Source organism: Mesoplodon densirostris, chromosome 7 (assembly GCF_025265405.1).
Source record: "Mesoplodon densirostris isolate mMesDen1 chromosome 7, mMesDen1 primary haplotype, whole genome shotgun sequence".
Lineage (NCBI taxonomy): Eukaryota > Metazoa > Chordata > Mammalia > Artiodactyla > Ziphiidae > Mesoplodon > Mesoplodon densirostris.
Genome location: NC_082667.1, coordinates 73,503,167 through 73,515,273, shown reverse-complemented (window position 1 = coordinate 73,515,273; position 12,107 = coordinate 73,503,167). Strand labels below are relative to the sequence as shown.

Genomic DNA, 12,107 nt, shown 5'->3' with positions numbered 1-12,107 from the left:
TAAGAAATTTCACTTTGATATGTAGTTTTCTAAAGGATTTTTAAAAAGAAACCATAAATATGCCGTCAGCTTTATCAAATGCTTTTTAAAAATCAGTTGAGATAATATTATTTTTTCCTTTAAGCTATCATTGTGGTGAATTACATTGATTCTTGGAATGTTGGCATTCCAAGAATAAACCTCACTCAATTATGAGGCACTTTTAATGCTCATATTTGGTTTGGTAACACTATGCTGTGTTTTGAATTTTTTGCATCTTTGGAATTGAAATGGGACTATTGTTTTCTTGTATTGTCCATCTCTTGTTTTAGAACAAAGTTACTCTAGCTTCTTTAAAATGGCTGCCCAACTTCATTCTTTTTTTTTTTTTTTTTTTTTTGCGGTACGCGGGCCTCTCACTCCTGTGGCCTCCCCCGTTGCAGAGCACAGGCTCCGGACGCGCAGGCTCAGCGGCCATGGCTCAGGGGCCCAGCCGCTCTGCGGCATGTGGGATCTTCCCGGACCGGGGCACGAACCCGTGTCCCCTGCATCGGCAGGCAGACTCTCAACCACTGCGCCACCAGGGAAGCCCCCAACTTCATTCTTTATCTGTTTTCTACAACAATCTGTGTAACTTAGAATTAACTGTCCCCTGAGATTTTAGCAGACTGTCTTGAAAAACCATCTGGCTTTAGTGGAGGATACTGGGAGGAGAGATCTTTGACAACCACTTCAACTTAGCTAATACTTATTTGTTTTCCTAAAGATGTCTATGTCTCTTTGCATCAAAAGGATGCTTACTTAAACAAATAACCTTGAGGGTGTTAGTTCATCTAAATTAACAAATGGTGTGTCACCGGTAAGTTGATTATATGAAGATCTGAGAACAGTGACTCTGTATTAAGCCCAAATTTGAATAAGGAAAGGGGAACTCAGATTAATCTCATTTGGGTCTATATAGGGAATCTCTCTGTCTCTGTGAACTGGTTCTAACCAGCTCAGAATAATGCTTTTATGCTGAGAAATGCTGAGAAATGCTATAGTCGTTTAAAGGTAGGATAATTATTGGGTTTGGTTGTGTTGCAGCTATTGTTGTTGGGTTTTTTTTTGGCCACGCCATGCGGCATGTAGGATCCCAGCTCCCCAACCAGGGATCAAACCCACATCCCCTGCATTGGAAAAATGGAGTCTTAAGCACTGGACCACCAGGGAAGTCCAGTCATTGTTGTTGTTGATTGCTGTCTTGTGGTTTCTGCCAGAAGAATGCAGGTGCAGTCTTACCTGTGAGCCACCAGTGGTTGACTGAGAGGAGAAACGTGGTAGATCTGTTCTCTTAAATGGCTGTTTCTAGGTTTGATAGTGAGTTGTGTTAGACTTGTGTGTGATTCTAGGAAGTCGGTCATTTCTTTATGACACTTGCAGTCCAGTGGAGGGTGTTTTCCCGCACTCTTGGAGCATGGGAAGAGTGAGGAGCCCCCCAGAGCAGAAACCACCCACCTCCTAGCAGGTTGCCTCGCCTCAGTATTAGGGAGCTGCTGCCCTCTACCAGATAAACATATAGGTAAGTGTAGGTCCTGGTCTCAGGAAGCTCAGAGCAGCTGTGTAAAAAATGTTTCCTTTTCTGATGTATGCATTTGCCCCCCATGTTTGTTTTCTTGGGGAGAAAATGCAGTCACATAATCAAGAGTGTACACAAGAATTTAATATTTCTTAAGTTGTTTGAAGGTAATATTCTCTTTTAATCTCCCTGAGTGAACTGAAGGATAGGGAATGGGGAATCCAGCCTTTCTGGTGCTGAAGCTGTGTATTTGCAGAAGCTGCCCTTGCCTCAAGGATTGGTTTGTTAGTGCCTAGAAGAACAAAGGAAAGGACCTGTGGAACTTGGAATTAGAAGTAGTCCCAGGCATGTGCTGGGAATTAAGAGGTGGCTCTCTGGAAGAAAAAACAGAAAACAAAAAACAAAAACCCTGACTTAAGTGTTTGTCAATTTCCATGGTGTAAATACTGCCACCATGGCTAATTTCAAATGACGAAGACTTAACAGTTGCCTTGCAAAATCCCTGAAAATTTAACAGTTAGCTCTCCTGAGCTAGTATGAGCTGATTCCAGCACACCAGAAGGTAATCCACTCCCAAAGGGTACAGACTACCAGCTATACCTTTGAAACTAAGTTGAAAGTTTCAAAGATTTCCCAGGTGAAAATAGGAAGCAAACCAAACTCTTTTAAAAAGCACTGGCTTGAAACTTCCCTGGCAGTCCAGTGGTTAAGATTCTCAGCTCCCACTTCAGGGGGCACGGGTCTGATCCCTGGCTGGGGAACTAGGATCCTGCATGAACGCACAGCATGGCCTAAAAAAAAAAAAAAAAAAAAAAAAAAAGTACTGGCTTTTTAAGAAAACTCTCTTGAGAGAAAAATTAAAGTTTACTTCCCACAGTGCTTGCAAAGATAGCTATGTCATGGGTTATATATATTCTGTACCTTGAGCAAATACATTAATAAGTTATAGAAGTTGGTTGTCAGAGAATGAATAAGATAATTTTCCACTTTAAAAGATGGTTCTTAATTGAAAAAAAGCTACAACAAAGGTAAGCATTAGTGTTCATCAAAAGATACCATAAAGAAACTTTTTTTTTTTTTTTTTCTGGGTTTACACCTCAGTGTTACCAAGCTTTATTTAGTGTGTTCCGGCTTTATTTAATACAAACAGCCCCACCCCCGGCCCCTGCCTCCCATCCCCCATCAATTGCAATCTTGTTTGGAACCACAGGACATAAAATAGACAAAAGGGGAGTGAATTGGATGACTTCGCTGTAGGGCGGCCACCACACTGATAGCTTTATCTCATCCCATCAGTGGCATCGCCAATGGATCCTATAACGGATTCAGAAATTGAAAACCACTACAGTGAAAACCTTGTGGGAGGAAAACCCCAGTGCCTTTAGTGAGAGGCTGCCCTGTGCCTGGCACTGCACTTTACATTCCTAAGTTCACCTTTTTACAACTCTCAAGATAATTGTCACCACGTATTTATTTATTTATTTATGTATTTATCTGCACCAGGTCTTAGTTGCAGCACTATGGATCTTCGGTGCAGCATATGGGATCTCTTAGTTGTGGCATGTGGACTCTTGTTGCAGTACCTGGGATCTAGTTCCCTGACCAGGGATTGAACCAGGGCCCCCTGCATTGGGAGCACGGAGTCTTAGCCACTGGACCACCAGGAAAGTCCCAATTATCACCTTTTATGGAACAGGGCTAAGGCTCAGAGGTTAAAAACATGCAGGAGTTGAAACAAGATCTGACTCAAAGCACACTCCTTTTACCGCTCCTACCACGGTGGCCTCCAAAGGTTAAATTAAGGTCACAGAAGGCATTATGGCACATGTTAATTGCTAGAAGCCCCTCTCCAACCTCATTCGAAGGACAGGCACCCAGGGTGTCCTCTAAGGGTATTTACTGCACAAGAGTTTCCAGGATAACATCACTTGGTTATCCCTGAAAGTACACTCACGCAAACCACGTGACCTGACGTGTGTTTTGAAAACGTGGTCGCTCTGCCTATAGGGCTTCAGCGTCACATGAGGGGCGGGGCAGGCGGGAGCTGCACTCAACCCGCCCTCAGTACTGACCCCCATAACACTCTAGGCTTTTATGGGTGTCCAGCCGCAGCGCTCACTCTCTGGATGGAGGAACATGATTTATTGGTTCCTTCAGTTAGCCACATCCGATGCCCTGGCCCAAGACGTGGACGTTAAAACGCAGTGCAGGGTTTGGGGGGGAACGTGCTCACCCGGCGGCAGCCCCCCAGGTCCCGAAGAGGTCTGCGCGTGTCTGGACTCCCCGCCGGCCCACAGAGGAGTAAGGCCGGATCGGGCTCCTGCGCTGCAGCGGAGGTCCCGGCGCGCACGGGGGCACGTCTGGCCTTAGGCTGACTTCCCGCCGTCGCCACTCATCCAGTTCTTTCTCCAGGCGACGTTCTCTTGCGTGGCCGCTGCCTCCTGCAGAGTGGCCAGAAGTAGCTGTTTGGTCCTGGCCACCTCGTCCCTGCGCTGCGGGTCCTGCTCCGGCATCTCCTGCGGGCAGGAAGGGAGGTTCGTAGTCCGGGCTACCAGCCTGCGGTTCTCCGCCCGCTCGCCCCACCTCGGCCTCCCAACTGCTCACACCTTCAGCATCGCCTGCTTCTGCTGCTCTCCCGGGGTCACGAGGACAAAGAGCGCGGTGCCCACGCCAGCCCCCGCGCCCAGCACTGCGCCTGCGATCAGCGCTTTGCGCAGGGTCTCCATGGCCGACCGCGCGACCAGCGAGGCGCCCTCCGGAGCCTCCGGTAGCCTAGCAAGGCCGCCGCGACGTCTCAATCTGACGTCTCAATCTCAAGCATTAATGTTCATCAAAAGATACCATAAAGAAACTTTTTAAAAAAGCAAATTTATTAGACAACTTTGCAGTTGCTGGGATTAAACTTATTACTCTAAAAATTGATAAATAAAGGGAAATAAAACATTTTAAAAGAATTAGTGCATACCTGTACATTATAATTTTGTTGAATCATAAGTTTGTTAAATATAAAACCAAATACATTACTCCCATAAAAATGACTGAAAACATGAAAATAAAAGCCACAAACTGGGGGAAGATATTTGTAACATACATAATCAAAAGGCTTTATATGAAGTATATAAAGAACTCCTACTAATCAATAAAAAAGGAAAAAGAAATAAATATAAGTTTCACAGAAGAGGAAGTACAAATGGCTCATCAATATGTAAGAATGGGGAATCTCACTGACAATCAGGAAAAAGCAAATTTAACCTACAATTTGATACTATTTATCACTCACCAACTTGACATAAAAAACAAATATGACCTAGGATGTGGAGCAAGGGGGCCATGTATCCACTACTTGTGGGAATATAAATATATAAAATATATAAATATGTATTGTAAATATATATATATATATATATATATATATATATATATATATATATATATATATATATAACCAGTTTGGAAAGATAATTTGGTATTACCAACTAAAGTTCAACATAGTCATATTTTATTTCACTTCTAGGTCTGTACCATTTGAACTCTTGTACTGGGATATTTGCACAAGATTGCCAGAAGCAACACTGTAATAGCAAAACAGAAAAAACCCAAATGTTGAAATAAGCTGTGATACATTCATTCTTGGCAATAGTCTTCAGCATTGAAAATGAAAGAAATACTGAAACTGTCATCAACATGCCTATGTCTAAAGAACATATTGTTGACCCAAATAAGCAAATGACTAGTGAATCCATACAATAGAAATCTATTTACAGAAAGTTCAAAAACTGGAAAAATCTTAAAAAATACTGTTTATGGATATGCATATGTGATTAAAAAAACAATTTAAAAAAAAACCAAGGGAATGATAACACAAAGTTTGGGAAGGAGTTTACCTTTGGAGAAAGGGCAGGGAGAAGCATGCAGCAGAGAGAGGGACACAAGGGGCTTCTGTGGTGTTAGTAATATCCTGTTTCCTGGGTTGCTTGCGGGGGGCTTCCAGAGGGGGGATACTTTAAAAGTTTTAGATGGCAAAGTAATATATTAAGTTTAATTATTCTGCCACTGATCCTTCAAATGAACAAAATTACATAAATTCTAAAACTGCTCAACAAAAGATATGGTCATAGCACACATTGTTTCTTTTTAAAAATTTTTTTATTGAAGTATAGTTGATTTACAATGTGGTATTAGTTTCAGGTATACAGCAAAGTGAATTGGTTATACACACATTGTTTCTTAAATCATTCTAGTAATTTCCAAATAATTTGTTGATTTTTTAGTTGGTGTGTGTATTGTCTGACACGGCTGAGACTAGTCAAGTGGTGCCCTTTCTGTGCCATGATTTGACATGGGGTAGCAGTGTACTCTTCAATACTTACCCATCAAATTGAAGTTGTTGTATGATGTGTAGTCCCAATAAGGGGAGAAAGAAAGGGTCCATGGTGCCGAATTCTTTCTGTACCCTGTAAGGTAACATGTTCAATTAATTAATGCTGGGATATAATTGACATATAACATTATATTAGTTTCATGTGTACAACATAATGATTCAATATTTGTATATAGAGTCGGCCCTCCATATCCACGTGTTTCATATCTGAGGACTTAACCAAACTTGGATCTAAAATATTTGAAAACCAAAATTTCTAGGAAGTTCCAAAAAGCAGAACTTGAATTTGTTGTGCTCTGGCAACTATTTACATAGCATTTACATTTGATTAGGTATTATAAGTAAACTAGAGATGATTTAAAGTACATGGGAGGAAGTGCTTAGGTTATGTGCAAATACTACGCCATTTTATATAAGGGACTTCAGCATCTGAGCATTTTGGTATCCACAGGGGTCTTGGAATGGATCCTCTGCAGATACTGTGGGACAACTGTATTGTGAAATGATCACCACAAGAAGTATAGATAATATCCATCACCACACGTAGTTAAAATTTTTTTTCTTGAGGTGAGAACTTTTAAGATTTATTCTCTTAGCAACTTTCAAATACACAATACAGTATTATTAACTATAGTTGCCATGCTGTACATTACATCCCCAGGACTTAATTATTATTATTATTACTTTATTTTATTTTTTTGCGGTACGTGGGCCTCTCACTGTTGTGGCCTCTCCCATTGCGGAGCAACAGGCTCTGGATGCGCAGTCTCAGCGGCCATGGCTCACGGGCCTAGCCGCTCCACGGCATGTGGGATCTTCCTGGGCTGGGGCACGAACCCATGTCCCCTGCATTGGCAGGAGGACTCTCAACCACTGCGCCACCAGGGAAGCCCAGGACTTAATTATTTTATAACTGGAAGTCTGTACCCTTTGACGCCCTTCATTCCTTTTACTCATCTCCCACTCCCTGCCTCTGGCAACCATTAATCTGTTCTCTGTATCCATGAGTTCAGCTTTTGATTTTTTTTAGATTCAGCATATAAGTGAGATCATGTGGTATTTGTTTTTTTCCATCTGACTTATTTTACTTAGCCAAATGCTCTTAAGTTCCATCCATGTTGTTGCAAATGACAAAATTTCCTTCTTTTTTACGGCTGAATAATATTCCACTGTGTGTATATGTGTGTATGTGTATATACACATACACACATATATATATGTTGTATATAAATAACATTTTCTTTATCCATTCATCCATCAAGGGACACCTAGGTTGATTCCATGTCTTTATTATTGTAAATAATGCTACAGTGAACATGGGGCTGCAGATATCTTTTCAAGTTAATGTTTTCATTTCCTTCAGATAAATACCCAGAAGTGGAATTGCTAGATCATTTAGTTCTATTTTTAGAACTAATGTTTTCGGTAGTTCTATTTTTAATTTTAAAATATCCTCCATACTGTTTTCCATAGTGGCTCTCCCAATTTATATTCCTACCAACAGTGCACAAGGGTTTCCTTTTCTCCACATCTTTGCCAACACTTGCTATTTCTTGTCTTTTTTATAAGAGCCATTGTAACAGGAGTGGAATGATATCTCACTGTGGTTTTTATTTGTATTTCCCTGATGACTAGTGATGTTGGAGCACCTTCACATGTGTTTGTTGGTCATTTATATGTCTTCTTTAGAAAAAGTGTCTAGTCAGATCCTCTGCCCATTTTAAAGTCAGATTTTTTTTTTGCTATTGAATTGAATGAGTTCTTTATATATTTTGGATATTAACCCCTTATCAGATATATGATTTGCAAATATTTCCTCTCATTTGGTAGCTACTTTTTCATTTTGTTGATGGTTTCCTTTGCTGTGCAGAAGCTACTTAGTTTGATGTAGTCCCACTTGTTTATTTTTGCTTTTGTTGCTTTTTGGTGTTAAATTCAAAAAAATCTTTTCAAGACCAAAAGGAGCTTACTACCTATGTTTTTTTCCAGGAGTTTTATGGCTTTGGGTCTTACATTCACACTTTAATCCATCTGAGTCAAGTTAAGTTAATGGTATAAGATAGTGATCGAGTTTCATTCTTTTGGAAGAAAGTTTGCCCAGTTTTCAAACACCATTTATCCTTTCCCCATTATATATTCTTGGCTCCTTTGTCATAAATAATTGACCAAACATGCGTAGGTTTATATCTGGGCTCTCTATCCTGGTCCATTGATCTATGTGTCTTTTTTTTTTTTTTTTTGCTGTACGCGGGCCTCTCACTGCTGTGGCCTCTCCCGTTGCGGAGCACAGGCTCCGGACACACAGGCTCCGCGGCCATGGCTCGCGGGCCCAGCCGCTCCGCGGCATGTGGGATCTTCCGGGATCGGGGCACGAACCCGTGTCCCCTGCATCGGCAGGCGGACTCTCAACCACTGCGCCACCAGGGAAGCCCTATGTGTCTTTTTTTAATGTCCACACCATACTCTTTTCGTTACTATAGTTTTGTCATATAGTTTGAAATGAGGAAGTGTGATGCCTTCAACTTTATTCTTTATTCTCAACTTTGTTTTGGCTATTTGGGGTCTTTTGTGGTTTCATATGAATTTTAGGATTGTTTGTTCTATTTCTGTGAAAAATGGCATTGGAATTTTGATAGGGATTGCACTGATTCAGTAGATTGCTTTGGGTAGTATGGACATTTTAACAATACTAATTCTTCCAATCCATGAGCACTTAAATTTTTTAAAAAGGTATTGTAAAGATGCTAAATATAATAGTTATTTTCAAATATTTTACTTTATTTTTTTAAAACACCCTTCCTTTATTTATTTATTTATTTATTTATTTATTTATTTTTGGCTGCATTGGGTCTTCATTGTTGCACGCAGGCTTTCTCTAGTTGTGGCAAGCATTGGCTTCTCATTGCAGTGGCTTCTCTTGTTGTGGAGCACGGGCTCTAGGCACGTGGGCTCAGTATTTGTGGCTTGCGGGCTCTAGAACGCAGGCTCAGTAGTTGTGGCGCGCAGGCTTAGTTGCCCTGTGGCATGTGGGATCTTCCCGGACGAGGGATTAAACCTGTGTCCCCTGCATTGGCAGGCAGATTCTTGACCACTGCGCCACCAGGGAAGTCCTCAGATATTTAAAATGGTGCATGAATTGTAACCTTAAAGAATCCCACAAATGTTCTCACCTGGATACTAAACAGGTAGTTCATATTGGACAGAGAAATCTGAAGAGTAAGGCAAAAAGGAACTCATGCAGATAGAAATTCAGATAAAGTATTAACTATAACAAAATGGGGGACTTTAGATAAAAAAGATTATACACTCAATATTCCATGTTCATTATCCTACTTTGGCCTTTCCTTTTCCTTTTGGTAAGAACTTCTCAAACCCGTCTCTCTTTCTTTCAGTGCTATGTAGTGGAATTACAGGGCTTAGCCTTAGAAAAACTACACGGCCTCCCAATTGCTGGTGAAAGAAGTCCTGCCAAGGTCAGCAGAGACTATCACTTCTTCTCTTGCAGCTGCAACAAATACAGATGGTTTTCTACATCAAAACTATCCTTGCAACAGTTATTTCTGACAAAGGAATCTTGAAAGACACACAGACTTCAAAAAATTTTTGCTATATCATTTATAAGGTATAAAATTAAACCTTGATCTTTAAAACTGTATTTCTGACTGGTAATCTTACTTATTAATGTGTTAATAATGTGTGGCCTTGGCAATAATATATTAACTCATCTTTCTGTCTTCTGAAAAGTATAAATTATTATGAATTTTCTTGGTTAAGCCAGAAGAGTTAAAATGTATTAAGCACTTTACACATGCACAGAACTGATCCAAGCCCCTTTCAACATTAATCATTTAATCCTGAAAACAACTCTATGAGGTAGGTACCATTATTTTCTTCACTTATATTCATGGAACTGCTCATGAGTTTTTCCCGCTGTCCCTCTGAGTCTGCGACTTAGGCCTCAGGTGCTACTCATGGTCATGGTATCCTGTGGGGTGTTCTTCGTTTGTTCTGTTTTCTGATTCTTCATAGACTTGGTGTTCTTCTCTTCCACTTATATTAATTGTAACAGAAAAAATGGAGATCACTTAGGCCTCTCAATAGCCTTGTTACACATGGCTTTTAAGGTAGGGGGTACCATATAATTTACTATGTAAACCAGGTCACTTTCAAAAATAAAACTATTTGCTAATTGTCACTGACTGTTAACAATTAATCTGAGACAATAGGCACTAACAGAGACTGTCTCTGCAAACCAGGACACAGTGACTCATGGGAGACTCTTGAGGAATACATTTAAGGCTTGAAGATTCTGATATCGCCATGACAGGATGGCTTTCTTTTGCAGGAGAAAAAAGTGAAAAGAGTTGACCGTTACTGTTGTCTATTGTTCTGAGCATGGCCCTGCAAGGAACTGTGTCCCTTCCAGGGAGACAGAGTACCTAAAGTAACAAAGGAAGAGAACTTGCAATGCTTGACTTGGTGTCTAGAAATTGTACTTGTGGCTCTCTAATGATTCTATCAAAGAAGAAATGACTGAATGACGTGAGAAAGTGGGGAGTGGATTTCCAGCAACGAATGCCTCCAAAGAGAGAAAAAGAAGTGCAACAGGATGTGACCACTGGCCCATGATTTCTGCCCTGAGGAAAGTAGGGGAAGGGGTGTGGACAGCACAGCAGTCCTCTTTGGAGTGGCCCTCCACGCACCCTCGTGACCAGTGGCTGTGGATGGTTGACAATGGCCCCTTCACCCTACCATGTTTACTCGTGAGACCAAGTCAGGGACCTGGACTACCCGGACCACAGGGAACCCCATCTTTCCCAAGGAATGTAAACTGTGTTGGGAATATTTGAATGTTGCTTAGCTTTGCCCTGGATGAGAACCAAAGGGACCAAGAAATCCTCTAGACAGTTATCTGCCCTACGTGTTCATCTCATTACACCTACGAGAAATAAAATATGACTCAGACCCAGAAAGAGGCATCATTCTAATTTTGACAAGCTCTAATCTAAGACAATGATTCCCAGACACCAGTGTAATCCTCCCCTGATTTGCTTCCTCCTGGGCCAGTGCGCTTCTTTCTAATGTCCTACTCATATTTCCTCAAGTCTTGTAACAAACTGGAAGTTCTTCATTCTCATTCTTCTCTGGATTACTAGTTGAGCACAAGGCCCACGTCCTTCCTGACTGTTATTTACCATCTTCCAACATCTTATCTATCATGTCTCCATGATTTGTTTGCATCTGTCTTGGACATCACTTCCCTGTATCTTCAATGCACAGCTCACATTGCTTTTCTCCTGTCAGCACTCCAGGCGAAACTCCTGAGGTGGTGCTCCCTGGGCTGGACCTTACTTGCCCTACTACAGTCCTCAGGCTCCAGCCAGGGTGCCATTATCAGAAGGACCAGCTCTGATGTCCTCTGGATCCCCCACTATCTTTGCCATATTACACATGCATCACCCCTTTTTCTATAGGGAAATCCAATGACTTTTTAAAATTTCCCTTTTGGATGAAGGGGCAAGGCTGGGGCAACTGAGGGGACCATGGCCTCCAGCCTCCTGATACCACAGGTACACATTTCTTCCCAAGACAATATTAACCAGCTCACAGAGTAAAGCAGAGTCTGGTTGAAATATTTGTTCTCTGCCATCATACCCTCCCAGCATTCTTGTGCTAAATTTCAGCTTTCTCTGCATCCTTCTTGAATCTTCTATTCTGATAATTTAACAGTTGGTTGGCCATTTCCTGATCATTTTTATGATGTGTCATTTCTACACAACACTGTAGAAAATTTCTGCACTATACTTCAACATTTCTGGATTATGGTGACCTCCAAATATAACCTGCCATTATGACCTTATAAATAGAGTCAAGTGGAGGACTCCCTTTTTCAGTGTTGAGGTCACCCCACGTTGGTGCCGGAAGTTTGACTCTCCTGGGTTTCTCTCTTTTTTTTAATATCTTTAAATGCTTTTACTGTTGGGGTGAATTTTTTTTTCTTATTAGTCATCAATTTTATACACATCATTGTATACACGTCAATCCCAATCACCCAATTCATCACACCTCCACCCCCACTCCCCCGTGGCTTTTCCCCCTTGGTGTCCTTACGTTTGTTCTCTACATTTGTGTCTCAACTGCTGCCCTGTAAACCGGTTCATCTGTACCATTTTTCTAGGTTCCACATAT

General features: G+C 41.2%; 1 protein-coding gene across 1 annotated transcript; it reads right to left on the bottom strand.

Annotated features, from left to right (window-relative positions):
* Positions 1-3,797: 3,797 nt before the first annotated feature.
* Positions 3,798-5,969, bottom strand: LOC132494196 (ubiquinol-cytochrome-c reductase complex assembly factor 3-like). Its single transcript, XM_060105215.1, has 3 exons — positions 5,908-5,969; positions 4,144-4,336; positions 3,798-4,053 (listed from the first exon to the last, which is right to left on the bottom strand). Exons 1-3 carry the CDS (start codon positions 5,967-5,969, stop codon positions 3,904-3,906), a joined length of 405 nt encoding a protein of 134 aa, XP_059961198.1. The 3' UTR covers positions 3,798-3,903.
* Between the last annotated feature and the right edge of the window lie 6,138 nt (positions 5,970-12,107).